This window comes from Aspergillus alliaceus (genome assembly GCF_009176365.1).
Source record: "Aspergillus alliaceus strain CBS 536.65 unplaced genomic scaffold BDW43scaffold_4, whole genome shotgun sequence".
NCBI lineage: Eukaryota > Fungi > Ascomycota > Eurotiomycetes > Eurotiales > Aspergillaceae > Aspergillus > Aspergillus alliaceus.
In genome coordinates this window covers 533168-560347 of record NW_022474687.1, presented here as the reverse complement: position 1 = coordinate 560347, position 27180 = coordinate 533168, and the positions used below count along the sequence as shown (strand labels likewise).

At 47.2% G+C, this 27180-nt stretch overlaps 6 protein-coding genes across 6 annotated transcripts; 2 read left to right on the top strand and 4 right to left on the bottom strand.

Annotated features, from left to right (window-relative positions):
* The first annotated feature begins 162 nt into the window (after positions 1–162).
* BDW43DRAFT_152499 (RNA lariat debranching enzyme) lies at positions 163–2869 on the top strand. The gene is made up of 5 exons (XM_032038471.1): positions 163–436; positions 520–621; positions 675–1479; positions 1543–1828; positions 1889–2869. Exons 1-5 carry the CDS (start codon positions 386–388, stop codon positions 2760–2762), a joined length of 2118 nt encoding a protein of 705 aa, XP_031904899.1. The 5' UTR covers positions 163–385; the 3' UTR covers positions 2763–2869.
* A 28-nt stretch (positions 2870–2897) lies between these two features.
* On the bottom strand, positions 2898–6589 carry BDW43DRAFT_321181 (RTP1/Tango6 family protein; the record flags this gene model as incomplete). The annotated part of the gene is made up of 3 exons (XM_032049282.1): positions 2898–5829; positions 5880–6462; positions 6520–6589. Coding segments are annotated over 3 exons (3444 nt in total), but the record flags the coding sequence as incomplete, so codon positions are not given.
* Positions 6590–6882: 293 nt separating this feature from the next.
* On the bottom strand, positions 6883–7447 carry BDW43DRAFT_262975 (uncharacterized protein). Its single transcript, XM_032040485.1, has 3 exons — positions 7397–7447; positions 7046–7303; positions 6883–6986 (listed from the first exon to the last, which is right to left on the bottom strand). Exon 2 carries the CDS (start codon positions 7238–7240, stop codon positions 7067–7069), a length of 174 nt encoding a protein of 57 aa, XP_031904897.1. The 5' UTR covers positions 7241–7303; positions 7397–7447; the 3' UTR covers positions 6883–6986; positions 7046–7066.
* A 3818-nt stretch (positions 7448–11265) lies between these two features.
* On the top strand, positions 11266–14193 carry BDW43DRAFT_262966 (Zn(II)2Cys6 transcription factor). The gene is made up of 5 exons (XM_032040484.1): positions 11266–11353; positions 11405–11533; positions 11600–12239; positions 12288–12794; positions 12842–14193. The coding sequence occupies exons 1-5, from the start codon at positions 11304–11306 to the stop codon at positions 13508–13510; spliced, it is 1995 nt and encodes a 664-aa protein (XP_031904896.1). The 5' UTR covers positions 11266–11303; the 3' UTR covers positions 13511–14193.
* A 1155-nt stretch (positions 14194–15348) lies between these two features.
* Positions 15349–20101, bottom strand: BDW43DRAFT_262960 (NACHT and TPR domain protein). The gene is made up of 2 exons (XM_032040483.1): positions 19348–20101; positions 15349–19288 (listed from the first exon to the last, which is right to left on the bottom strand). Exons 1-2 carry the CDS (start codon positions 19714–19716, stop codon positions 15434–15436), a joined length of 4224 nt encoding a protein of 1407 aa, XP_031904895.1. The 5' UTR covers positions 19717–20101; the 3' UTR covers positions 15349–15433.
* Positions 20102–21435: 1334 nt separating this feature from the next.
* BDW43DRAFT_297010 (uncharacterized protein) lies at positions 21436–27058 on the bottom strand (the record flags this gene model as incomplete). Its single annotated transcript, XM_032044305.1, has 3 exons — positions 21436–22594; positions 22653–23070; positions 23596–27058. The coding sequence occupies 3 exons, from the start codon at positions 27056–27058 to the stop codon at positions 21436–21438; spliced, it is 5040 nt and encodes a 1679-aa protein (XP_031904894.1).
* Positions 27059–27180: the final 122 nt, after the last annotated feature.

The following is a 27180-nucleotide window of genomic DNA, read 5'->3' as shown; positions in this document are numbered from 1 at the left end:
GTATAGTACCAAGTTTGAGTGATCATTCATTGGGCAGATGAATTTGTTCATAAGCGGCAACAGCCAATTAAATCACTGGACGTTAGTGCAACCAATACAAACGACCTTAAGACTTCGTCTGTCTTCAATGCCTTCTTCATCTTCTTTATTTCGTCCCAACCACACAATCACCCTCATTTTACTTCGTTTCATTTTCTTTTCTTTCCCTCATCTTTGTTTTTCTTTACTTTTGTAGTGTTTATTCACGAGTGGAAGTATGCGAACGAAACATACATCTCTCATCGTGTACTGAGATTCAGTTCATTTCCTACCTAGTCCAACTTGGGAAATTGCTTCTTTCAGCGCTACGTCTTCGCCTTCCAACTCGCACCCGCGCCGTAACACAATGGCGTCGACGTCGGGCCCTGCATCTATCCGGGTTGCTTTCGAAGGCTGTGTAAGTATATCCACCTTGATTACTGGTGACATATAGTCCGGTTTAATTCCTTTACTATGATGCTAATACAGAGACAATGTTAGGGACATGGTTGTCTGAATGACATTTATGCTTCGGTGGAAAAGGCCGCGACGCTGAAAGGCTGGGATGGCGTTGATCTTTTGGTCATCGGTGGAGATTTCCAAGTATGACCATTGCATCTCTTCCAAAGGCTCCCATATGTTAACATTCTCCGTAGGCTGTGAGAAATTCATATGATATGGCTTGTATGTCTGTTCCGCAAAAGTACAAAGAGCTGGGAGACTTCCATGAGTACTACAGTGGTAAGCGCAAAGCTCCTTATTTGACTATTTTTATCGGTGGCAATCATGAGGCTGGGAATCACTTATTTGAGCTTTACTACGGTGGATGGGTGGCTCCTAATATCTACTACATGGGAGCGGCCAATGTCATTCGTTGCGGTCCTTTACGTATTGCGGGCATATCTGGCATCTGGAAATCATATGATTACAGAAAACCGCACTCCGAACGGCTCCCATACAACCGAGACGATATTCAGTCTATCTATTATGTGAGAGAGCTGGATATCCGCAAGTTACTCCAGATTCGCACTCAGGTCGACCTGGGCATTTCACATGACTGGCCAAAACAAATTGAACTTTACGGTGATTATGACACGCTATTCAGAATTAAGAGAGGATTCCGACAGGATTCGGAGACTGGGAAATTAGGAAACGTGGCCGCGAAATATGTTCTTGATCGTCTGCGCCCGGCATACTGGTTCTCTGCCCACTTGCATGTAAAATTCGCTGCTTGTCTTGAGCATGGTGACTATATTGTCCCGGAGCATCCAGGGGCGAAACGGCAGGTACCTACTCCTCAAGAAATCACAGTCCAGTCTCAAATTGCTCCAAATAAGTTTGGGTTTGATGGTGCCCTCGTCACATCGCTGCTTGCTGAAGAAGACCACGCAAGCAATCAGGTTTTGCCGGCGCACGAGACCCTGAGTAGAGCTAGCCCAGCTCATGTTTTTCACAGCGAGAGTGAGTTGTCTGGGTCACATCATCAGCAGCCGGTACAGACGGCAACTGATTCCACAACCCGAGGCATTGTGAAAGGCGTTGATATGCAGCAGCCCACTCCGCCCCAAGATGGTCTCGGAGACACCCAAAGTAAGCTGTCGGCATGGAATAACTTTCACACAGTTGCTGCTAAGAACGAAGCCATCGAAAATTCCCGCTATTTAGCGGAAGAACATCGAAATTTACCAGAAATCCAACATAACGTGACCTGGAGAAAGATTGACATCGGCGAGGATGGAGTTGGTCGAAAGCTCACCGGCATTGAGAGGGCTGTCTGTGCTGACGACACAGCTGTGAATAAAAAGCAAAAGTTGCAACATGAACCAAACCCCATGAAAAACTCAGACGAAATTGACTTAGATCTGGACAGCGATTCTTGTGAAGAGGCCGGTGCAGATGCTGCCCCCGCAGCAAAGTTCTCGGCTATGGGTCAATCCTCCCTACCAGCTAGTCTCACTACGACTGCTATTGATGATAGCGCCAAATCTCCAGAAGGTGTTGAAACAATCACGGCTGAGGTTCCTGAGAATATTCGAAACCAACTCCCTGCTAGCTTTGCACGGCCCAAGCCAGATTCTTTCCCAGTGAATGGCCCTCTGCCAGAGGCTATCTGCAACAAAACTACGCGATTCCTTGCTTTGGATAAATGTCTTCCGAATCGTGAATTTCTCCAACTAATGGAATTCAACGTTATCTCAGACCTAGAAGGTGCTCAGTACGAGCGTCCTTATCGCTTGCAGTATGATCGGGAATGGCTTGCTATCACACGTGTCTTCGCAAACGACCTTCAGCTAGGCGATCCAACTGCTAAACCTCCTGCTGATAAAGGTGACACTGTTTACGGCCCGCAAATTGCGGAGGAAGAGAAATGGATAGAGGAACATGTCGGAAAGACTGGAAAAATGACCATCCCTGAGAACTTTGTCCCAACTGCTCCACCTTACGATCCCGCTGTCCCTATCATCACAGAAGAGATGCCGCCCGAATACAATAACCCTCAAACCGCCCAGTTTTGCGAGCTAATTGGTATCGAAAACAAGTTCCATCTTAGCGATGAAGAACGAGAGGCCCGCATGGCTGCTGGTCCGCGACCAAATGAGCCTAGACAAAACTTCTTTCGGCAACCTCGTGATGGCGGCTATGGGCCTGGACGTGGTAGAGGCGGCGCTAGAGGTGGAGGTGGTAGGGGTGGAGGCCGTGGCCGTGGCCGGGGACGCGGACGCGGACGCGGAGGACATCGTTGATTGTTCATCTGTGAGATTTTTAAAATCTTCCTGTAATGTTTTCGTGACTATTCGCAGGAATGTTTCTCATTGAGCATATAACCAACATCTCCACTGATACCAATTGTGCTCGATGAACTTATTGACTTCTGGTATGTCTAAATAGTGACAGATTCAGTGCTGAATGTTTATGATGAAAAATTTGACACGTGAAGATTGTTCACCCTATGTTCAACTCCTATCCGAGCATTATACCTTCTCGTAATGTACATGAATGCCTCAAGATATAAATCGCGCTCATTCTATCTCCTCGATCCTAGGTCGTCCACTCTCATTCCTGCCCGCTAGAGGATCAATCTGAAGACCAGCGATTTGATCCCCCAGTTCTAATCTTGCCTCATTGCTACCATCCCTATCGCGAGCCCCAATCCCCCACAACAAAGACTTCTCTACCCAGGCCTCCAAACTCTCAATCAATACGCGAATATGGCCTCGAACGAGGGTATCCGTTTCACAGCTTTCGACAAATCTAAGTGTGCGCAGCATGTGCGGGATATTACCAATAGTCGATGGCCCGCGAGTACTAGCATTCTCATTCTTCCAAGACATGTCACCGGCCGATTCGTCTCTGAGCGAGAACCCAAAACCTACAGCCTGACTTCTAGTCTCACGTGCGGTATCAAGCGCCTTCAAGATATCAAGGAGAAGAACAACACATGCTCGTCTCAGAATCGCAGACTGGGGCTCCTGCTCCAGCGTCAGAGTCGCAAGCGCAATATCCACAGCAGAAGAGGCCACCGAAGGGCCCAGACCGGCAACATTAGTCTGCACAGCGGTCGCCAGGATAGACAGCGCGGAAGCACGAGCGCGCAGATCATCCGGTTCGTCATCTGAAGACGCGCCCGCGGCCCATGCGGCGATGATGTTAGCGGAATGGGCGGCATGCTCGGGAGACTCGGACTCGGAATCATCTTCATCCACTTCGTGGATATTTGAGGCTGGTGTGGACGATGAGATTGACCAGCCTGGTGGCATGTGAGGTTCCTTATTTTGGCGTTCCTCGCGGTCTCGCTGCCGTTTTTCTTTCTCGAGTTGTTGTTTTCGACGTCTTTGGGCTTCTGGTTTGTGTGCGTGGCGTCCGGCGACGGCGACCATGCCTTCGCCTAGGATTTTGGCTGTCTCGCCTGTTAATGCTTCGCCTAGGTCTTGGATTGTTCGTAGTAGGGATTCTCCGATCTTTAGGCGCTGGTCTAGGCTGGAGGTTTCGTTTCGGTCGGTGTAGCGATCGACTAATGTCTTGACTACTGTGCGGGGGTGTCTTGATGCTAATGTGCCGATTAGTTTTATTGCATTTAGGTAGATGAACTCGTCGTTTGCAGTTGTTTCGGATGGATCTGTTATAATAGATAAGAGGAGTGTTAATGTAGACGGTATGTCGAGGACGGGAGAGGCTTTCTTAACCAGGTCCGCGAGAAGCGAGAACCCTTCAGCTTGTACTGGAGGAAGATCGGAATTAAGGTTAGTCAGGGCTCGACGATGCGTTTCGAAATCAGACACCTCGGAGTAAGGCCGTTGTTGGCTCTGTTCCGTGGGGGATGTGATGTGAATTTCTAGAAGCATTGAGGATGTGGTCCCTGGTCTTGCAAGTGACGGTGGGAGATAGGGGATGAGTTCGTCTAGTCGTGATTTGATACTTTCAAGAGCTGGCAGCGTGTCGGGTGAAGCGGAAAATTCGGGGGATGCGAGTACTGTGGAAAGAAGACTGAACACAGCTGGTAGTGACTCGGCTGAATCTGACTCTCCTGTATCCCCTTGCTCTGTGTCGTCCGTAGGGACAATGTTGGCCAGCGAGGAAAGCGTTAACTTGTGAGTTCCCGGATCACCGGTTCCCTTCTTCCGTCCACTTCGATTGAGCTCGCCGTCGAGGATTTGTTTAATAAGTTCGAGCACCCTCAGAGGCCGACGAGAGAGGATATCTTTAAAATTGTCTAGCAGTGTCTCTGCCAGTTTAGCGCTGACTAGCTTTTGTTTCATATTCTCAGTCTCAATTTCCGGGCTAAGGCGAAGCTTTTGAAATGATCGTCCATTGGCCTGAGGTTGAACGAGCCAGCTCTCGCTCACATAGAGGAAAATGTCGCCCGTGCGTTCTTCGCTACTAGGATCAGCTCCTAGTAAGCCGACAAAAAGTTTAGCCCGAGACTGTAGTGTATCTAGAAGCCGTACAAAGTTTAGAGAGTCCGATCCAGTCTCGCGCTTGAGCAATGACACTCCAAGGTCTGAATCAACACCATAGGTCCAGGTAGCGCCTCCATCCCACAGAAGGTTATCAATCAACGTTTTCAGAGGTTGTTCCCCGACTGATATGGCGAAGTAAGTTTGCAAAACTTCCATAATCTTCTCATGAAGAGTATTGCGTTGCTGCTCTAAAGTAAAGCAAGCCAGCCCCCAAAGTGGAACGAGTATTGGGTAGACAACTCTCTTTACGAGACTTGGGTTCGGAGGCTGGAGAACTAAGCTCCTTAGCCTGTCAACCGCCAGCACCAACAATGATTCGGGCACTAGAACTTGGTCCGGTAAATGCTCATCTGTAGCCGTGGACAGCATCATCCATTTCTTTGACGATCCATCCAGCCCAGCAGTAAGAGTTTTAAATAGCGGTTCTAGAAACATGGTATGGCCTATCGTTCCAGGGGCGCCATAGGCGCGCTTGCATAATATTCCGTTACCAACGATATACGCTGCGGTCTTCTTCAAATCCAGGTCGTCCCCATCGATCAAAGCCAATAGCTGGGGCCCGATAACGGAAAAATAGTGCTCCGGGTTCATTCCTTGCGGTACTGATGAAAGAAGACGCGACGACTGCATTATAGCTTGCACGGTAAAGTGTGGGCCACTGGATGCCTGGGTTTGCGACTCGTGACCTAGTGATGGGGCGAGTTGTGAGGCTAAGAATAATATTGTTTGCAATACTCCATCCTGGCGCAAAGGAACGCGTGATATCTGACTGGAAACTATTGACTTGAACCACGGAGCCGTATCCGATTGAAGGAAGCTGGACAGAGTGGACAACAGAACCGGGCTAGGTGTTCTACAAAGCTTTTAGTATACGTGAATCATGAGAAAGTGGTCAAGACATACTCTTCAACTATCTTCATGAGCACATCACGGTAGTGTTGCTTTTTATCAAAAGGTAAATATTCTGCATTCGAGGCTAAGTCTGACGCAGCACTAATTATATCGCTTAGAATACGACCGCGAATGATAGGTTGTATACTGGGTCGTTCATCCCAGATGATATCTGAAAGAACAACCATTATTCGTTCTAGAAGCACTTCATCTTGCGGCTTGCTAGTTGTTGGCTTCTGCGGTTGATGAGCAATGACTCCGGCCGGCAGTACAGAAATTACTCTCTGCTGAAGAGGAATTCCGGCTCCAGATGAAAGCGAAGGGTAGATCCCTTCCAGGGAGATTAGATCCACAAGGGCATGTAATAACCTGCGACGCTTCGCGTCTTCCAGTGCGGGATCTTCCGACTCGCCGCTGCTTTGTTGGAACTCTGCATCCTTCACCGGAGAAATAAACGCACTATGGATTCTCTTCAGTATGTCTAACGCCTTTCCGATGACGGTAGCCCTTGTTGAGCTTTCATTGGAGGTTTCATCTATCAGATCCTTGCCCAAGATCTCAAGTAATGAGCCCCCACGAAACTTTTGAACTTCCTCTTGGATCTAGTTAGCATACCACATAAATTAAGTACTTTCGCTTTAGGTTTTGATACCTTTTCGAAGAACGGGATTCAAGAAGCTACTTGCGGCATCGAAAGCTTCTCTTAACTGGAGCGTGTCGCCCATGTTCTACTCATAGATGAATTTATTCAACTGCAGATATTGTCACTTTGGCTACCGGTTTACTTTGATGGATTCCATTGCTTATGCAGCAAATGATGATGGCCAGCACGTGATACAAACGCTAGCTTCTTGTGGATGCCTTTACTGAAGCTGAACACGTGCCAGAAATAGTATGCGGTAAGCCGTTTTGCCAGGTCTATCCGACCGCCACCGATAGGGGCGATAAGGGCGATAAGGACACCGACAATGTTTATTAGAGAACATTGTCCTGTTGAAAATCAAGATTTCTATTAGAAACGACTAACTCGCTATTAGTATATTTCTTAGTTAACCCAAACTTCTAAGCAAAGTGAGGATATATGGCTTGTATATTATAATATACCTTTTCTATTATACCGGATGTCTCAGAATCCACCCACAGGTCTTTGCTTATGCGATATTCTAACAAATTTGTAGCGAAGCTGTCAATGAGATTTTTCAGCGCCCTGTTCCACTGCTCTTCCGGTCAAAAAATAGAGAGAGCATTAGCGAATAGGTTCTTGCAACGTGGCAAGAATGGAATGTTGGACTGCAATCCCGACGATTGGGCATAGCAAATGGCACCTCAGCGTTGCAGTTTACGTTGAACCTGGCCCAGAGTGTGCTTCGCATATATCCCCTCTCATATTGTGTCTCTTTGCCATAGTAGGGCCCATGGAACAGCGGTATTCAATGGTAAAGTGTACTCGTGGTAGTCATTATGCTTATCCCATTCTTATCCCATGTTGATGGGTCTGTCAAATCCGGAAAGTCTGATCATGGAACAAGACCAAAGCTGGTGAAAGCATTCAACTTGGAGTGTATGCAGAAAAGCTCGGGTAAAGGAGACCCTGCAGTTGTTTTGTATTTGATAATAATCGTAATAGGTCGTGTGGCGAGTTCGTCCGTTCGCTTTACTGTAGGTTGTGTGGTTGTTTGCGGAGATATAAGCCCTAATCACCTTCGACAAAGACCTTTGGTGATATCCTTCTTGCTCAAGCAATAGAACTTGCTGTTCTTGGGGACTAGAAGCGGTGCTCGTTCAAGGCGTGGTGAGCTGGTATTCACAGGGTTGTATCCAATCCTCGATAGTAGTTGACACTCCGGGCTTCCGAATTCTGTTGATTATGCTGAATCTGATGTGATAAGTGATACATGTTTTATTTGGGGTTTAAGTCATCCGAGCGAATACTATCAGGTCGTTCTGATTGTAAATCTTGGCCAATACTAGGAGGTAGCTGGAGGTGTTCCAAGTGAACCTGTTCGTGGCGATGGTGATTTTGATAAATATAAGGTAGTAATTTTGTGGGGACAATGAACTTGAACGGGAGTTGATATTTTGTATTAATCTGTAGCATTTCAGTTTCTTGACAGGGCAGATCGTTTAATGGCTGAATTATTTGGAGAAAATTCTTTGAGGCGGTAGTTTGCGGTAGTGGTATATTTGTTTCATTGGTGCCCATGTGTACTATAGTTTTCCCTATTGTTGTCAGCTAAGGGCACCTACACAGAAAAATTAGACGAATACCTTCAAAGGACAAGGAAAGTTGGAGTGGGGAAATTGATCGCCGTTGAGTAAGTTTACGGTTCCTTCAACTCTGTCGCCTGCAGCATAGCTTCTGGTCCTGTCAGAGAAGAGCGATTTGCGCCTTTGAGTATGGTCGGTGAAGGGCCATTCTGCGTATATGCTGTTGGTTTACCTCCTTGATCCAGTGCTGACTGGCTGCTTCTGGAGCTAACTATATATTTCATGTAATTTGAGAACTATAACCTTTCTTTTAGGTCTCCACATTACTCTACCTTCAACTGAACTATCTTTGCGATGGTGTGCTTGTCGGTATCTTGGAGATATCAGACCATCTTATTAAGCCCATTGGCCATTAAATTGCGATTTCTAGTTCGTACTTTAGGTAAAGTTATATCTTTCATTAATTAATTGACTATGCTGGTAGGTATATGCATTATCAGGTTTGAAATTCCTACTCTTAAACTGCAAATATACATGCCTCGCTGCCCTCCCTTTATCTCTACCTACACTTGTCTTTTTTCTAACCTGATCTAACTACTAATGATAGGAAATAATAACTTACCACATAGTTTCCACTATAGCTAATGACATAGTAGCTATTTTCTGAAACCCTTTGTCCACGAAGACGTGTTCATCTGGACCTTCATTGCACCTAGGGTCGATGGTATCCACAAGGCACTGAAATGTAGAAGTGAGCTTCTCTGAAGCGCCACGGCGCTTTTTAAGCTGGCGCATGAAATTATCCAAAGATTAATCTTTGATATGATAAAGCCGGGAAATGTCTGTATGAGATAGAATATGTAGAGTTTCAACATCAGCATATAGTGCTGCGGTTTGAAGCAGATAAGGGCCTTTTCAGACGCAGACACTCATCGCACTCAGCCCCGCGATCGAGCAGTAGCCGTAAGGCATTATGTGAACTGTTAACGATGGCTGTTGTCAGGGGTGTCTGATTCGATTAATATCAGCACCATACTCAAGCAGAAAATTTGCGAAACTTACGTCGTAACGGTGCTCTGGATGCTTTCTTCAAAACCACGCAAATACAGTCGTTAAAGAAAGACGGCCTATGCAAAGTGCCAGGCTTGTCTTGATGCAGTTATCAATACTCTACGGGTCGAGGGCATACTTTGGAAACCTCATTCACTTCATGGGGTCTGCTTATGGAGAAGAACACCTAACTAAGCAATACCTTCCACTGGTGATCATCAAGATCGGTATACGATCACATGTGCAGCGCTTCGGCGCTTCTGAATGATCTCAAAAAAGGCCTAGGGAATGCAAGGGAGAGCCTAATTAGGGACAATAGTATACATAGATAATCAACGGGAACACTCGAGGACATCGGAACGATCACTTTTACTTTTCTCATTGTGAAGTCCTTTACGCATACTATACGCTCTATTCCAGCCAGAGATACACTTTGGAAAGAAGGGGGACCAACTAAAATAATCAGACACAGATGTACATATTCGAAACCTTTTAAGAAAAGTCATGCTAATCAAGCCAAGGGCTCAGTCAACCACTTTGAATCCAAAGCATCTATCATTAGGAGAGAACACTACGCAAATAGTACGAAACCTTCGACGATGACTTGTAGTAGTTATCAGGTCTCTAATCATTCCTCAAAGCCATAGATTTGGGTGCAGATTTGGTAGAGGCAAGTCAGAAACCGTTCTCTAGAAGTCTTTCGCTAACTATATCATGGCTTGGTAAGGAAAGAACAGGAATCGGTTGTCGTGAACCAACAATGTGCCAGATGTTCGATTAACTAAAGATCATGTACCCCGTGGTATACAATGACTTCCTGGTCAGCGAAACAGGACTTGATACATGGATGCATAATTTAGGCCTTGAACAGGCATTAGTCTTCCCCTTGGTATCAGATAGTCTTACAAATTAATCTTCGTTATAATCTTATGCATATCAGTAATTCTCAGACAAGACATGGAAGGGGGCCTACAGAGGAGTCGAAATCACAGAGAATACGGTCATGCTCTCTGGACCAAAATAATGACTACAAGCCTATTCGTCTCACAGAGCAACTGAAGCGCACACTTGAGTTCCAACAAAAAGGCTTCAAGGCTAATACTAGGGAGCATTACATTCATGAATCATTTTGTGACGTTGGATGATATCCTGTCACAAACACCCAAGCCTCTTGCACTAGTTATGGAGTTGAGTATGGGAATTTCTTACTTACGGTTCCACCGCCAGCCTTTCTAATTCTATATTTTTTTTCTAGAGTACCCTATGCTCTTCGTAGCGTCGCACGAGTGGAAAGCAGACATATTCGCTATTAAGTGAAATTTTTTGTGAACACCATTCTGTCAAGCATTTCTCACATCCTTCTTGCCGTTTTCAACTCATCGTATTGTCCTCTTTCGATCTAAAGGCTTGTTTACTATTGTCTCTCATACAGGACATGCTTCCTGGCATTCTTCCTCAGTGACTCAGGGAACTTCCCCACGGGGGTCGTTAGGGCATCCAGCCTACAGGAATCGATCCATTTCGCAACAAGCTGGGGACTCGATGGGATTGTGGTGGCTTCGGACCCATTCGTGTTTGTCCCAAGGCTAGTGAGAGTCGCGAAAAGGGAAGTGTATTAACAGGGAGCTACGGCGCTTTGAACGATATCCCCGATGGTGTTACGGTTGGTGTAGTCTATACTCTATTTATTTGTACAATTTGACAACCATATACTAATCGTACTTAGGCTACTACAGGGATAGATGCTTAATGTCGACACTGTTCGTTTAATTTCGGAAACTCTGAAGCGATAGCGCTGACGCTATGTATCTTATGGCCTTGATCTACTCTGTACACTTCATGTTTATATGCAATGCTATGATTTTAGCTCAACTTTCGTTCCGAAATTTTAGATTACTTTAGACTCTTTCAGGGTATTCTCCCTTGACATCTAACCTTGAACTGTAGTTCCTAGTGTGAAGCTCCCAGTCTTCTCCCTTTTCTTTCCTCTGTTGCAATGGCCATCGGCAACTTGACCTTTTCCCGAGGGATGAAGTGGATGATTAACTAAGCGGCCTAGTGTGCTTCTCGGCGAAGAAGCCAAATCCCGACCAACTACACTGCCTTCAGGTTCAAAGCTTTCAACTATCGTATCAAAAGACGGATCGAAAGAGGCATTCGAATAATAACTTGATCTTTATGCCTGTCCAGAAGAATCCACTCGGGCGTAACAGAAAGAAGCCCGTCGCGTACGTCAAACAGCCCTCCCAAGTTTGGATACTGTTCTAATCGCCGTGTAGCTGTCACCGATGTCACACACATAAGGTCAAATGCTCCGGTGACCAGCCTTGCACTAGATGCCGCCAAGCTGGATGCGGGGATGAGTGCCAATATACCTTACGCGATCGGAAGCTCAAAGTTAACGAAAGGTACCCTACCCTGCCCTACCTTGCTCATTGGTCCTCGCCCTGGGGCTCCATCTTATGCTCTCACAGTTATATCAACCAAATTCTTTCTGAAAACTCCCAGTTGAAAGAACAGCTTCGCAATCCATATACACCAAACCCTTCTCCAGCAAGCACTTCTGACACTGTCGTACTGCCGCCGGAATCCTATCCGTCTCTTCAAAATCCACTTTTAGGAGAGCGGGCTTGGTTTTATCCATATGATTCGTCTGCTCCTCCCATCTATATGGGGGAAGCTGCCTGCACGGCATTTGCAACACGACTGCGACAGTTTTTAACACAGGATCCTAATACCGCCCATGTTGCCCGGACTCAGTATACGCCCGAGTCTTCACTGTTAGAGGGCGAAGCTCAATGGCCTGGCCTCGCCCAAGCTCGTTTGCTAGTCAAAATTGCCTTCAACCAACTTAGTCGTGTCTATCACTTATTCTTGCGCAAGTCTACACTTGAGCAGCTGGAAAATGTGTACCGCCTACCTTCGCTGAGAGATGATCCAGCTTTAACCTGCAAGTTCTTCTCCCTTTTTGCGTTGGGCGAGGTGTACTCCCGGTCGATTTCGTCACCGGGTAGCCGAGTGCCAGGGACAAGATACTATGTACGAGCAATGGGTCTCATACCAATCTTACCAGAGAGGCCAGGAATGATACATCTGGAGAGCTTACTACTCTTGGTGAGTGACCTTACTTGTTCTCTAATGTGTGCTCTAACAGTACACTAGTCATTATACTCTTATTTCTTGAATCGACGGCATTCCGCCTATATGTTAATTGGGAGTGCCATGCGTCTAGGATTGATCTTAGGGCTAAACCATAATATTCCTACTCGTCAATGCACGGATCCTATCGAGCGTGAACATCGTGTCCGGCTCTGGTGGGCTATCTACATCTTTGACCGCATGTATACATCCAAGATCGGCTTCCCTCTCCAGATTCGTGACGATGATATCCATGTTGATTTGCCAACGGATGTCACTGCACCCGGCGCCGAAGAGCAATTTTCAGATACAGCATATCTGGTTTGCAGTATCCGCTTGGCCCGTATCATTGGACAGATCATAGAGAAGATATACAGCCGGAGGCCACACCAAGAGTCATTTCTACAACGGGAGCAGCAGTTGCTACTCGCATTGCAGGACTGGGTTCAATCTCTGCCAGCGCATACCAAACTACCAGTGGAAGGGTCGCCTCCAAAGCATGTTGTGTCTCTCCACTTGCAATTCAACCAGGTAGGTTTTGCATACGAATGCTATAAGGATTCGCTGACATGATAAAGTGTGTCATATTAGCGACTCGCCCCATACTTCTCCACGCCTTGTTCCAACAACGCGCCCAACGCGAAAACCATGAAGATACCCCACAGGCAGTTATCACATTGAGTGAAGCATGCATTCACGCTGCCCGGCATTCTCACGTCCTTATAATCGAGGAGTGGGTCAATGGGTCACTACCTATGTATGGGTACTTTTACGCACAGTATCTCTTCGCCTCTGCTATTATTCTTGTGATGTCAGGACTTCTGCCCTCTATCGGAACCGCTGCCGATTTAGAGTCCCTCGAAACAGCTATAGAGATCCTTCATCGAATGAGAGACCATGGCAACCTTGCAGCAGCGGAATTTTACGAAAATCTGAAGCGAGTAAAGCAATGCTTACGAAGTTGCTCTGGAAGTATAGGTATGCACCATGACGCTCGCAGATTTACACAGGAAAAATCTCACCATGTAGTCGGCGATGCTACACATTTGGACCAGGCGCTAGATCCTAGCAGCATTACCCCGATCCCTGTTCCGGGCCTCACCACTGAGATGGCCTTTCTAGAACCTACGATGCAGGACTTTCTTGGCCGGACAGACAATGAGATCGACTTTGTCCACCCGGATGTATTCTTAATTGAAGAGTCGACTGGAATAGATGCCTGGCCGACTACATTCTGGACATCATGATATTATGCTTGGTCGGTACTGCATTTCACCGGCCCATTTCAAAAGAAAACTCGGAGAGCTAGCCCTTAGGAGGCGCGGCTCTATATATAGTATTCAATGAGCACTGTTTAGAACGGAACTGGTCGTACCTTACCAGGGTTGTCTATATCTTGCGATATCTACCGGAAACAAGGGACACAAGCAGTTCACATACCTAACTAACGTTTGTACGGCTGTTGCGGTAAGAAGAGGCGCCAGGCTCATGACCCTTGTCAATACTAGACTATGAGGCCATTGCTCACAGAGTTACTGGTACGCAAACCCGGAATATCCTTATCTAGACGGTGATGAGTCATGTCATGACTTTTGTCAATCAAGTACAACTTGCTTTATGGTACCCTCTCTACAAGCCGCCCTTGTGCGCTTTTACCCAATGCCACTTGAACAAACAGGAGGCACAATAGGCCGAGCTTTGGAAGGCAAGATGGGTTGACCCCTTCTCTGACAGCCGCTCCTCAAGTTTTCATAGTACATAATTCAATGCTATATTTCTCTTTCTCGAGTCCTATGGTTCACTCCTTTTAGTCAAAGCAATGGCAGCTGAGCTTAATACATTGATATATATCTTTAGGAAATGTACGATAGACTGCCTCAGCTTGTTTGCGCCGCCTTGAAGATCAATACAAAGATATATACGAGTTACCCAAAACGATAACATCTTTCAGAGAGAATCAATCCCCTCCAAATACTAGGCAGCATATTACGTTGACACTCAGAAGAACGAGGCATCTGCTGTTCACCTCGAGTATGTCCTCCAGTTAAGGATATTGAATATCCTTTGTTCATCACACTACTCTTAGGCCTATTAGCAACTACAGCGCTAACGACAGCGCCAGCTACAGCACCTGCAGATGGTCCTTTACAATTGAATTCAAAGATATGGGCCTTGAGAACACACATAGCTCCTGGGTGCTGGGGAAAGTCTGAGCAACGGAAGTGGAAGTTAGTCTTTGTCCGTATCCCCCAGATACGACAAAGCTAGTTAGCTAAAATGATAATTCCTAGTATCGCACACATCCCTGCTTTTCATTGTCAAATCTATCTTGAGGCCTACTCTTCCCCATGATATCCATCGGGCGAAGCAGGTAGCTATATGGACTGATATATCCGGGGAAAGGAACGACAGTGGCTAATGTTATTCTTCTAGAACACCAATATACCTGCACTCCTGAGACGGCCCGACTAAGAGGGTCCCAAGGAGGAGGGTAAGTTACCAGGGTATGGAATATGATACTCAATGAGACATTCCAGACCAATCCACTGCACAACCTTTCCGGAATACCCTTCTGCCCTAGATGGAGCGGAGACCCCGACGATAGAACTTCTACAGGTCGGGCTCAGTTGCGTGAGAGTGCCAACTGAGTCTGCCTATATCCATTGCCCGCATGACACCAAGACTAAGGTCCCATACCCGGACTGTGTCGGTCTCTGGGGTAGGTTACAATAATCCCGATTTCAGAAGTGTATCAGGTCTATACGATGTGATATAACTTCAAATATCTTAATAAGTTGGGCTTGTTTACTTAAGTCCTTATACTCATTATTCCCACAATAAATACTATCGTTAGCATTCTTATATTTAATAGAGAACAAGCAGTTGCGAGCTCATTATTCTATTCTATCTGAAATTTCAATACTTATACTACTAGGTCTACGAGTACAGAGTTCGTGATAATTACAAAGACGTATATATTAACTCAATACGTTGTGTTTTGTGGACGGGCTATGGAAAGGTTACTTTAAGGGAGGTGATTCCAAGAGGTATGGGTTGGGTTGTACATAATCATCTTTTGCATTTCTTTTGCTCTCCACTTTATGGATCCCACAGTTTAGCATTAGTAACATCAGAAGCAACAATTTGTCTTGGAATCCTAGGGATAAACACTATATACCCCATTCCTTCTTCAGCTGCTGCTTCCAAAGCTCGAAGTCCATCTCCTCACCGTCCACCAGCATCTTTCCCGCTGCTACGTTCCTAGGCCGCCGGGGAACATACAAAAAGTCCTTGACGTGTTTGGGATTGCATTTCTTGATGCCCATGGTGCCCTCCGCGAGTAGCTTGACGCAAGTTGGACAGAATCCAGTATCCAGACAGATGGGACACTGATAGTAGTCATCGAGCGAAGGCAATTCTTTCCGACATGGTCCATCACAGGTCACCAAGTCAGAGCTCTCATTGTCAAGGCTTTCATTGCCCGTTGTCCCCTCTAGATCATCTACATTGTATTTCCCAAAGACTTCATGATACGCGATCGCAGTCACGTTTTTGACGTCGCCAGCCGCTAATAGTGCGTTCATGAGGTCTATGAACCCAAATACGTCGTTTTCAGGATCATCATCTGACAAAATTTCGATCCCCCGCTTGATGGATGGTTTGAAAAGAGCCCTAGCTTCCTCTTCACGTCCGCTCAAGCGATAGTAGGTACCCAAGCAAATGGCACGCGTGCTGGAGATAATCCAAAGTGCGGACTTATCGTCTAGCTTGGCTTGTTTTACAAGCTTCTCGAGTTTTGCACCAGCTTCTTCTGCTTGTGGGGTTCCGATTCCTGCCTCAACAGCGTCACCGAGAAACTGTTTTGCCAGTTCAAAGGAGGCCTTCAGCCTTAAAAAGCCAACCGCAGTTTCATCCTTGGATGAGGCGTACGTGTTCATGATCTTCTCCCAACGCTTGACTGCCTTTTCCTGATCATGAAGGAATTCACTGTAAATCCGAGAAAGAGACATATCGAGCTGAGCGGCTGTCACCGTCTTGGACGCCTTCCTAGCCGCACGGGCTGCAGTACGCCATGACTCCACCATGAAACCGAGGTTATTGGTAGCCAATGCAGCATCTGCAGCAAGCACAAAGTATCTCGTGTCTTCTTCCGGATTGTCCCACAGCGACTGCGTCAATCTTGAAAAGTCTTCGCCCGGAACCGGCGTATTGGCTAATTCCTTAAGTAGGTCAATGGTGGCATCATGATTATGGTTTATGCCATAATGCTCGAGAAGTACATTAATACAATTGTCACAATAGGGTATCGTCGCCTGTGCTTTCTTATATGCCTCAAACCACTTCTCTGAATCTCCAAGCTGTTTAAAAGAGTCGCCCAGGCGTTCTAGGCATGTGTGAAGACTTGCTTTGAGCGTTAAATTTTCTTGATTGGATCCAATCTGTGCTGATAAAGCTTGCACAATTTCTTTATCAAGGTCGACGGCTTTCTGCCATTCCCCTTTCATCGAATATGTTATTGCCATACCAGCTTTGATCAGCCACTTGTCAGGCTCTAGTTCAACCGCCTTGGAGAAGTATTCCAACGCCTGGTCAAGATACTGCAACTGGCGCAGAACCATCGCACACCTGCGATACCAGAGCGCAGTTTTTTCAGAATCGCCGAACTCAGCAGCTTCAATAATCTCCTCTGCCGTCGGATTGAATATTTCGAGAAAGTCAACCTCCTTGCCTTTAATAAGACTTTGGTAGCTCCACACCACGGCAGCAACAGGAGCAACCAACCACACATCTTCCATGAGCCATTTCTTAATGCAGAGCATGACAACCGGCTTGAATGTTGTGATGGGATCATCCTTGGTCGAGGAAATAAACTCTCGTTCGTCAGGGGTCAGCAATTTGAGAACTTCCTCGTCTTCCCACCACTGTCGGACAGCTCGAGTACCAGCCTCTGTTGATACCCAGCCCCGATAACCTAACCAGGAAGTAATCGCTTCCTCCGATCTAAAAGCCACCAGGAGCATTTTGGCTATATCACGTCTATCCTCAAGACAGCAGTCAGTTGAGGGCGTGGTAAGAAGATGTTGGACCCAGTTTTCGGCCGCATGGCGGAGCATATGCTCAGAATCATCCGCTTTCTTCACAAAGTCCTTATCCGTAAAGAGCCTTAAAAATGTCTTGAGCACGTGCGCCTTCGCCTTCAGGTAATCGACACCAACAGGAACATGACTTTCCCCATCGGAAACTTTACCTTCCGTCTGATCACGGAAGAAATCGCCAATGGATGCATGACAAAAAGTGACCGTCGTTGTTTGCTTGTGAGAGTCAAAATCTGTGAAGTTCTCCACATCGTCGAACGCCTCTTCGCCAGCGTCATTATCTTCCCCTTCATCGTCAGACTCATCAAAAGTGCTCCTATTGGCGGACATCATCTGTAGCTCAGCCGTGGTGAGCCCATCTTCTCGATCCAGGTTGAAGAAGGAGGCAAACTGGCGCCGTAGTGCTCCTTCGGGATAGATCATACCGTCTCCCTCCGGTGACTTTAGCCTGAGGATCGCCTCTACCTCAGCCAGAGTTAAAGGTTGCCTCGAACAGGTGACCCATAGTAGTATCTCATTGAGGAATTCTAGCTCCTCTTCATTAGAGCTAGTGGAGAAACTTAATAGAACATGGCGCAGCATTTCTTTGAGGCCCTTTGGCGCTTGATCCAAAGCCTTCCGTATACTTGACTCATTCCGCTTCTTGACTAATTCTTGCAGCATGAGGTTCACCCAGAGAAACATGCCCTCCGCACCGGCCGATAGCTTCTCCACAATCTCCTGGCGCAATTTCGCCGACACTCTTCTGAGTACCACAGACTTCTTGACGCTAGTATGGATGTACTGATTTATGTCTTTAGAGTTCTTCAACGTCGTGACATGAATTGTTGGTACCTCCTCCTCTAGACCTTCAAGTAACTGGTCACTTATGTGAGGTCGACCAATAATGGCAAGCTGGAGGCGTGAATCGTCTGGGGAATCGTATAGATCTTTTGCCAGACTGAGGAAGGCCCTCCGTTCTTGGTCTAACGCTTCATCAACGGCGTCTAGCAGGATATAGACATTGCTATCGGTGTTGGATTTCTTAATGAAATATCCGGTAAAGAGGAGTCGCCATGCACTTTCGAGTGTGCTTATCCTCTCGTAGTCCTCGATGGTGGCGAGATGTTTCAGATACACCGGGTCATTTCTGCTAATCTGCAGTGCAAGGTCCCGCAGGGCCTGGTGGAATGACCTCGTGCCCGGATTGTCGTCCTTGAAAAAGAAGAATCCCACAGAGGTTAGCGACGTGTTTTGAACGCCCTGGGGATGCAACTCCCTGAGGAGGCTAATGATATTCGCCACGATGTAGGACTTTCCGGCTCCAGGATTACCCGATATAAAAATAACCGGCGTATCCTTGCTTAGCCACTCTTGGAAGATGCTCTCATCCCGGACCCAGTCTCCTGTACCCGGTATACGGGCCTTATTGATCTTATCATACCAGTCTTGGGCAAAATCTGTTTTTGATGGTCGGAGGATCTTGTTCACATGCTCCTGCAGTGCTTTTTCACGATCATCGCTATTTTCCTGCTTGTTCTCGTTCACTGAGACAAGCAAGGTCCCCAGCATCTCCTGCACCTCGTTCACTCGAACGTTCATCTGGTTCACGGTCATACCTGTTTCAATCACAGTGGCGTTGGTAGTGTTGACCGTTACTGACATGCCATCCACAACGCGACCAGTCCGTTTGGACTCGGTCAGCGTCTCAGCTCCAACTAGGTCAGCCTCTACTCTAGTCAACTTGTCCAGCTTACCCATTGCCCCCTGGATCGCATCATTGCTTCCAAGCAGAATATTGCGCGTGAACTTGAGCAGTCGGCCTCGGCGAATCGTTTTAGTCGACAGAGCGAAAATCTCAACCAAGGTAACAAGAATATCGCTGAGCTTGTTACTCAAGTCTTCAGAGATGGCCTCCCGACTATACGCTTTCAGCCGGATAGTGAAGTCCTAAGAGCGATTTAGACACAAATACTCCCATACCATCCACGTGAGAAATCTATAGTTACCTTCAATGTACTCATTAAATCCTGGATGGCATCATACGAAGCCGACACCCCCTTCGCAGCACCCATCAGGTATGTAACGGCTCCAAAGACAAGACTGCTGGGTGGAAACACCATGGAGGCACCTCCAGCTGCCAAATCACCGAACAATTGTACCGGGAACATCGCCGCGTTAAGAACATCGTAAATAGCGCCCCGCTTCTCGCGAAACTCGCGGAAGTTGTTGTTCCTTGCGTCTATCTCTTTAGTCAAATCCTTAACATTTTGAATCTTTGCGAGGAATTGTACATCCAACGGCTCGTCGGTGATCTCCTGGTACTTCTTGATTGCGCGTTCGTAGATGGCGGGGATCTGGCTCTCAAGGATCGCCATTTTTGTTGTGTCTATGAAAAAGGCTTATCACCACTCCCAAAAGGCATGATAAAACGAGGAGCTTGGGACGGAAAAGCTGATAACGGTTTAGGGTGGGATATCCCACCTTATTCTAGTTGGGCCGAAACCTCGAAAAACGCCATGTTTGGTATCTTCATAGTGAAAACCAATTTATTGTGGGGTTTGACATCAGGTGATAGTCCTCAGGAAATCAAGCTATTCCTGTCAGATTCTGGATTTCGGATCAAAATTATCACTATCAGACCTCTCGCTAGCATAGGCCAGGAAACAAAATCACAACTAATGCACGGGCACTCATCCTCAGGACCTCAGCTGCGGCTGACTAGGGCGGGGTACTTGAGGAGGTGAAAATGAAATACTTTCCAAGGGCGAGAACAGATTGGTGGGTTGGTGATAGCTAGTACGAGGCTTGAGGAGGATCTTAGGGTTCTATTGGGCGTGGCTGTTGGTGGGCCGTGTTCCGGCCTCCTCCAGTTTGATCTAGATTAGTCTACTAAGGACCAAGTAGGAAATTCCTAAGGAGCACACTTGCCGTAAGGGATCCAATATACAGAATCTAGATAGATCATTGGCGGGTGGGTGAGTTATACCTTCTATGCGGTATATCTAACCTGAAAGAGGGAAGTGGTGCCACTAGATGTATTTTTCAAATCCAGGGTTATTGGGGGGATGTATGATTGCGAATGGTCAACAGACCTTCATGATCATATTACTTTATTAGGTAGAGCAGAGTATAAACCGCCATGACAGTCTTGACAATCCTGAATGCGAAGGAGACCAGTTCGGTGACCAAGCAATGACTATACAATATCTGCTCAAAGGTTCCTACTATTCCTAAGCAAAGAGAGAGATCATGACTTTACCTTTACACATTGGGCAAATTTGTTACTATAGTTTTGGGGTTTTGTGGGTAGTGGGTTAATGTTAAGCCTAAGGTGCCTTCGCCGGTTAATACTGGGAGGTGGATGAGTCGTATGCTTGAGGTTGGGGGAGGTGGTTTGTGTGGTGCGATATGTATACTGGATATTGACCCATGATTGTGTCTTCACTTTCGCTTTTGAGCAGTTTCTTTGAGGCATGGGAAATTGTAGACAGAATATGTATGTAGGAATCTTGGGGGCTGTTTCATTTCTCTGACCTTGCTTAAGTATACGCTGGAGAATTGGATATTGATCTTTGGGATCATGCAAAGACAGACTGGTCAGGCCGAAAGGAATAACAACGTGGCGAATTGAATCGAGTCGCTGATTCAAGCAGTGTGCACTCAAGATGGGTGAATAAAGGTGTAGTGCACCATACATATATCTCTGGCTGGTTAGTATGCGGCGCTGAAGACAACTTGCTCATTTTCTTAAATAGTAAGGCATAAACCACTCCAGTTGATTCTAAATTGGTATCCCAGGTCCCACCAGACAATAAACAATTGAATTCAGTGGTGAACACTAAACGAATACAAATAAGTCGCTCATGCAGTCAATCCAAGACCTTTACTCATCCAATTCCATAACTCCAAGTATGCAATCCTTTGCGGACAACGCCAACCAAACCAACATTAATAACACTCATACAGACAAGCCGTTCAAGGGTAGAAAAGGGTATGAAAGAAGATAGGAGAATTTAAAGAAGGTCAAAAAGAGAAGGTGAAAGACGAAGATAAAAAAAGGGAAAAAAGCGAAGCAGTGAGAAAAGAAAAAAAGGTCATCCTGTAATGGCTTTTCTTTTGAGTACGCCGAGCTTCTCAAGCTTCTTCCAGGCGTGATCCATGTCGGAGCCTGGTTCTAACGAGGGTCGCAAGTGCAATCCGTCTAAGATTTTGAGTGAGCCGCCTGTTCCGGCATACAGCATGAGTTCGAATACTCTGCGTCGTAGTCGTGTTGGGTCATCCAAATGAGACAAATATCTCTGGTCAGCCTTGGGATCTGCCGGTGGCAACGTGTAGGGGTCGTCAATAGTGACATCCTTTTCAGAGGTAGGCTCGTCATCATTTTCATTGAGAACCGAGCGGTCTACATTTTCGGCCTGCCCGAACTCGGCGAGCACAGATTGGATATCCAAGCCCACTTGCTCCCGCTGAATGGGCTTATCCTCGACTGTCAGACTCTCTGAGTCACTCACTTTCCCGCCACCAGTGATAGCTGGGGGATAGAATCTGACGGTAAGTGGGTTGCCTCTCACATCTACCTTTTGAAGGGTAGAGACCTTGGCTTTGTTGGTTCTTCCTATCCGGCTCAAAACTTGACAAAGCCTCCTTAGCCTCGCGATGCAGTTACCAGCCAATGCCAGTCGGGACAGACAGTTCAATCCTGCCAATTCATTAATACCAGCCAGGGAGTTGAAATTCAGGTTGAGAACCCTGACGTTCGGGAAATTCAGAGCAAAATCCGCAGGAAGGCTTTGAATGTTGCAGGATGCAATATCGAGCAATTGCAACCCCGAAAGGGGAGTGGAAGGTGAGAGGCACTGCAAAGACAGCTTATTGCACGATAAGAAGACCTTTCGAACATCTTTTACCAAGCCCAAGTCCACGTCAAAGAAACCACCATTGTGATCGCGTGTGTTCATCTGCTCTCGGGCAGAGAAGACCTCCAAATCTGGACATTGTGCAAGCCCGGAGACTGTGAAGAGATAGTTGTGGTCAAGGTAAAGGAGGCTGAGTGACGGAAAAGCCTCAACATCCAGACTATGTAACTGATTACTTGAGAGTCTCAGAGATGACAAGTATGGCATAGATGCTGACGGGGCGACTCTAGCTAGTTGGTTAAAGCTAAGGTCGAGAGTTGACAGTGCTGAAAGCGTCTCGAGATTCCGAATGGAAATCAGCTGGTTATGGCTGAGGTCTAATTCTTGAAGGCGAATTCTATACAAGCAAAAGAATTAGCCGTTGTAGCAGCAGGAGCCGGAACAAGGTTACTTACAAATCCGAACCTCCAAAATCGACAGTGGTCAAGCTGTTGTTGCGCAACTTCAAACTGAGAAGTCCGTCCAGCTCAAAGATACCATCAATGCTTCGAATGTTGTTATCATCAGCTTTCAGCTCCCTCAGGTGAATCAAGCGGCTGAATGCATCCAGACTTTCAAGCTCATTGCCAGAGACATCTAAGTATTGCAGGTTTATCAGGTGACCCCAGGCTGTGAGATTAGAAAGACAGTTTTGCGGTATTCTTAGAGTTCTCAAGGTTGAAGGCACTCCACTCAATTGTCCAATACTGTTGTTAGAAACATCGAGGTCTTCGAGTTGAGGGCAAAAATCGCAGAGCTTGTGAAGAGTAATAAGCCCCTTGTGTCGAAGAACTAAGCGACGAACATGTTCCCAATTAGGTTCAAAAGGCTCAGCTGCCGTAATATGCTTGACTAATTCTTCAGTTGCTAGAGCGAAGGCTCCATGTACCTGACGCAAAGATGTGGGGTGGGTGCGCTGAGCCACATAACTAAGCTCTAGTTGAAGAGGTTGGTCAATTTGATGGATTGTGAAGTCCGGCAAAGGACTCAAATGGAAGCTATAACTCGTGTCCTGTCCCATATTGCGGAGACACACAAGCGAATTCTCAGGGTGACTCTTAAGCGGCGTACATACGGCATCATCTCTGCGAACCAAATTTAGATGGTCGCCCGAAAGTTCGCCCGTCTCGTCTATTCTGGAGATAGCGTGTCGGGGGAAGGGCTTTTCGGATGTATACGTATGGCCCGCCGTGGTTTGATTTTCTTGCCCGGGACCCGCAAGTTGAGCTCGCCGGAGTTTTGACGGGCTTTCATCGTCGCTATATGCGATTTGTGAAACGAGGGGCGAGGAAAAACTTATCGTAACCACTCGAGCTTGCTGCTTCCCACCTTTTTGGCGCCTCGGGGGCTTGGACAAACGACCCTCGTGAAGCTGTATCTCATGTTCGACTTCGCTAGAGGATGCTCTCTTCTGTTGAGCTTCAGAATCCCAGGAGGCTACTTTAGTCGCCGAATCCAGAATACTAGGGGACGAGCACGTCGCCTTAGACTGCAAAGAGCCGGCAGCAACTGAAGGTTCGTCATCTTTAGTTGCTGGCCGAACCACCGAACTAGGAGAACGAGACTTTCGACTCAGTGGTCTTGGAGCGTTGTCATCTTCTAACAGAACAGAGTCCTTCGTTCGCTCAGGAGAAGGCGAGTTTTCCATCCTCATCATTTCTTGCAATTCATCTACACTAAGGTCGGGGATATCTCGGAATGGATCATCCTCACTGTCTTCCCCTTTAGGCTTTTGAAAGGAAACTTCGGACCTCTCCCTGATCCACTGATGCCTGTAACGGTCGTAAGTCAGACCGTTCACCTGTTCTGGGATCAAATGAGACACAAGATCAGATGACAGAACACCCTTAGCATGAGAGCTTTGCGATGAGCCAGTAGGTACTGAACGGGCGCTGAGACTTTTAGACGATATTTGCGTATTGAAGGTCAAGAGATCTGGCAGGTCATCATCTTCGCCGGAGGTAGGTGCGGATGATTTCCGTTCCCGCTCCTCAAATACATCGTCATCAGGTTGCATATTCTCAAATGCTTGATTTATGGAGGCTTCATGACCTTGCTCATCCTTGCTGTTGTTCTCTACCTGAGAAGAAGAGTGCCCTTCATTGTCAAAGTCCAGCGATGTAACAGAAGCGTTATCACCAAACTCCAAGTCATCATGTTCTTGGAATTTCTTCAGGTGGCTTAATATCCTTGGATTCGGCTCCTGCGGCTCCCGTAATTTCCGCATATCAACACCTTCCCGACTCGGGGGACGTGAGAACTCTTCTCGAGTGGATTCATCTTCGTAACTGTCACTTTCGTTCTTGTCCTCTGTCTCGGACTCTTCTACGCTGGAAAGGCCACCTACAGCTCTTCCTTTTGATCTGATAATGTCCATTATCTTTGTCGCCTCGTTAAGGAAGTCCTGGGTTGTTATTGACCCTTTCCGCCTTTCATCATGAACACCAGTGACTTTTACCATTGGCACACTTGCCTCTGGCGGAGTATTCTCGTCATTATACATAATGTCAGGTTCATTTTTGCTCGGTGAAGATCTTTTCCTTGTAGATCTTGTCGATCTTGTAGACCTTGTTTGGCTGGGCGTTGGCGTCCTGGGGCGTTGGGATGACTGAGGCCGGAGCAGGCTGTCGTTATCATATTGCAACCCATGTTGCATTAAGCTCCTCTGTAGTAAGGACAATTTATTCCCAGACTGACCACTCTGGACCGCTTCTCCCTCATCCTCCCCTGTCGAGAACGGTGATTGCCCGAAGGTTCTGCGCCTCTTGGGCGTTGGATCTTTTGCAGGAGACCTCAGATTCGGATTCCATTCCAGTTCTGCCTGTTCAGGATTTGCCAGTGGGAACGGATCTTGGTTATTCGAGTTGAATACTCTTTCTGTGTTCGATTCCTTGTCTATCGAGTCAGGAAGGTGAAGTTCCGAGCGACGGCTTGGGTCCCTATGCGACGGACGTCGCAGATATCGTCTCCGCCTCGACGAAGGAAGGACCTCGATATCAGGAATGTCGCTGTTCAGAAACTTGGGCTCATAAGGACTTGTGTCGTGAAAATCGAAATTATCGAGTTGGCCATCACCAAACCGACTGATACGAGAATTTGCGGTACTGCGTGACCGCGGGCGTTCAGCCGTTCGCAAAGAGCTTTCGCCCATCGTATCCTTTTTCTCGCTCAACAAGCTTCGGCTCTCGCCCTTACGTCGAGCCTCCTCGGAGGGCGAAGCAGGTTCATCTTCTTCAGAAACATCCCCGAAGGTTTCTTCGAACTGGCTCATTCGTCGTAGCAGTTTATTATTTGTGAATGTGTCATGGGTCCCGAAGAGTTTCAAGGGGCTTCCTGAAGAGGGTATAACCTCAGCCTTATTCTCTCCGAGCTCCGGCGCCTTAACATGAGCTGACGACGGTCTAGGCAGTGTTGGTGGGTCGAGTATGGGATTTGTCCGATTATAGAAAGGCGGCGAACTTCGAATCCTCGAATATTCGGAGAAAAATGGAGATAAACGCTGAGAAGGGAAGGTTGGTGGAGAGAGTTGATGCTTAAAGAAGGAGTCTTCATTTAAATACTGTCCCCGGCGCAGATTTGGAAAACCTCCGCGGCCTCGATAATCCAAAGTTCCCATAGACAGATCTCTGGGCAATGAATGACTCGTGACATCGAATATGTCTTCTTCTGAGAGAGGGTCGAGAGTAAATTCGGGTTGCTGATTTAATAAAACGCTGTCACTTGCTCTCGAGTCCGGCCGCTCATATGGGGGTAGAGAGAGTTTCTGAAGTTTGCTGGTGACCTGCTTCAACGCTGACCGTATAACTTCGGACGTACCATTGCCTTCCACCGTATTGGTTCGCGTAAACGTGATGGGCGTAATTCCCTCATTACGAAGCTCTTCGAGACCACTTGCAGATCTCATTTGTGTATCGTCCTGAACAGTACTGGATCCGGGATTACGGTCTGAATGACCTTCCTGGGGACCCTTTTGCATTTCCAATGTACGCTTAGGCGATCCTTTCGGGCTGTGACTGGGTTCCACATTCTCCTGTGGGTGAGAACTAGGCGCTTGAGAACTAGACGCTGGTGGCACAGCTCCTTCATCAACTGAGGTATTCGCAACATCATGGTCGATAACGCTCCGTGTGCGCGATGACTTCTTCCTTGGACTTGTATCATGGTCTCTATCTGACGGTTGACTGAAATCCCACAGCTCATCCCTTTGTTTCATCATCGGAATCGCCTCATGTTGTCCTTTTTCGGATCCTGGCGTCGGCGGTTTGAACACACCTTCTAATCCGATAGGAGCGAACAAATCGCGCTGCTCCCCCGAAGGGATCTCGCCACGGACCAGCCTTTTCCGCCACTCCGGTGTGCTCTCTTTGCTTTTTCCCTTCTTCGGTCTCACTTGTACTGTACTCTGCTGGCCAGATTGCGTGGACGCATTAGACACAGATCGTAGGGGCGACCTGGTATCCATAGGCGATTTCTGTTTACGTGCGGAGGGTATATCTGGCTTCAGTGTTTTCTTCGACTTCTCCGGGGCGGGGGATCGTAACTTGGAGGGGGTCTTGGGGGTTCGCGGAGTCTTGGGCGTCGGCGGTTCTCTCCTCACGAAATGACAGGGACGGGAGACCTTTTTCTTGTCCAAGGGAGATGGTTCGACAGAGCGACGCGCGGGGACAGGAATGCGACTGGGAGAGCTCGGTAGTCCTTGTAAGCTCTGTAAACTAGTGCGACGAGAGTGGTTTGCGGATCGCGTTGGCACAGGGCTGGTAGGAGTTCCGGGGACGGACACCCAGTCGTCTGAGAGATTGTCGAGCCATGGTTGGTTGCTCATTGTCAAGCTGCTTTATGACCGCAGTAGTCGAGGAGCTCGGCGCGCGTCGCGATCACAAAGTTGCAGTGAATGCAAACAAAGAGATAATAACATAGAGACCCCACACATGCAGCTGCAAATAT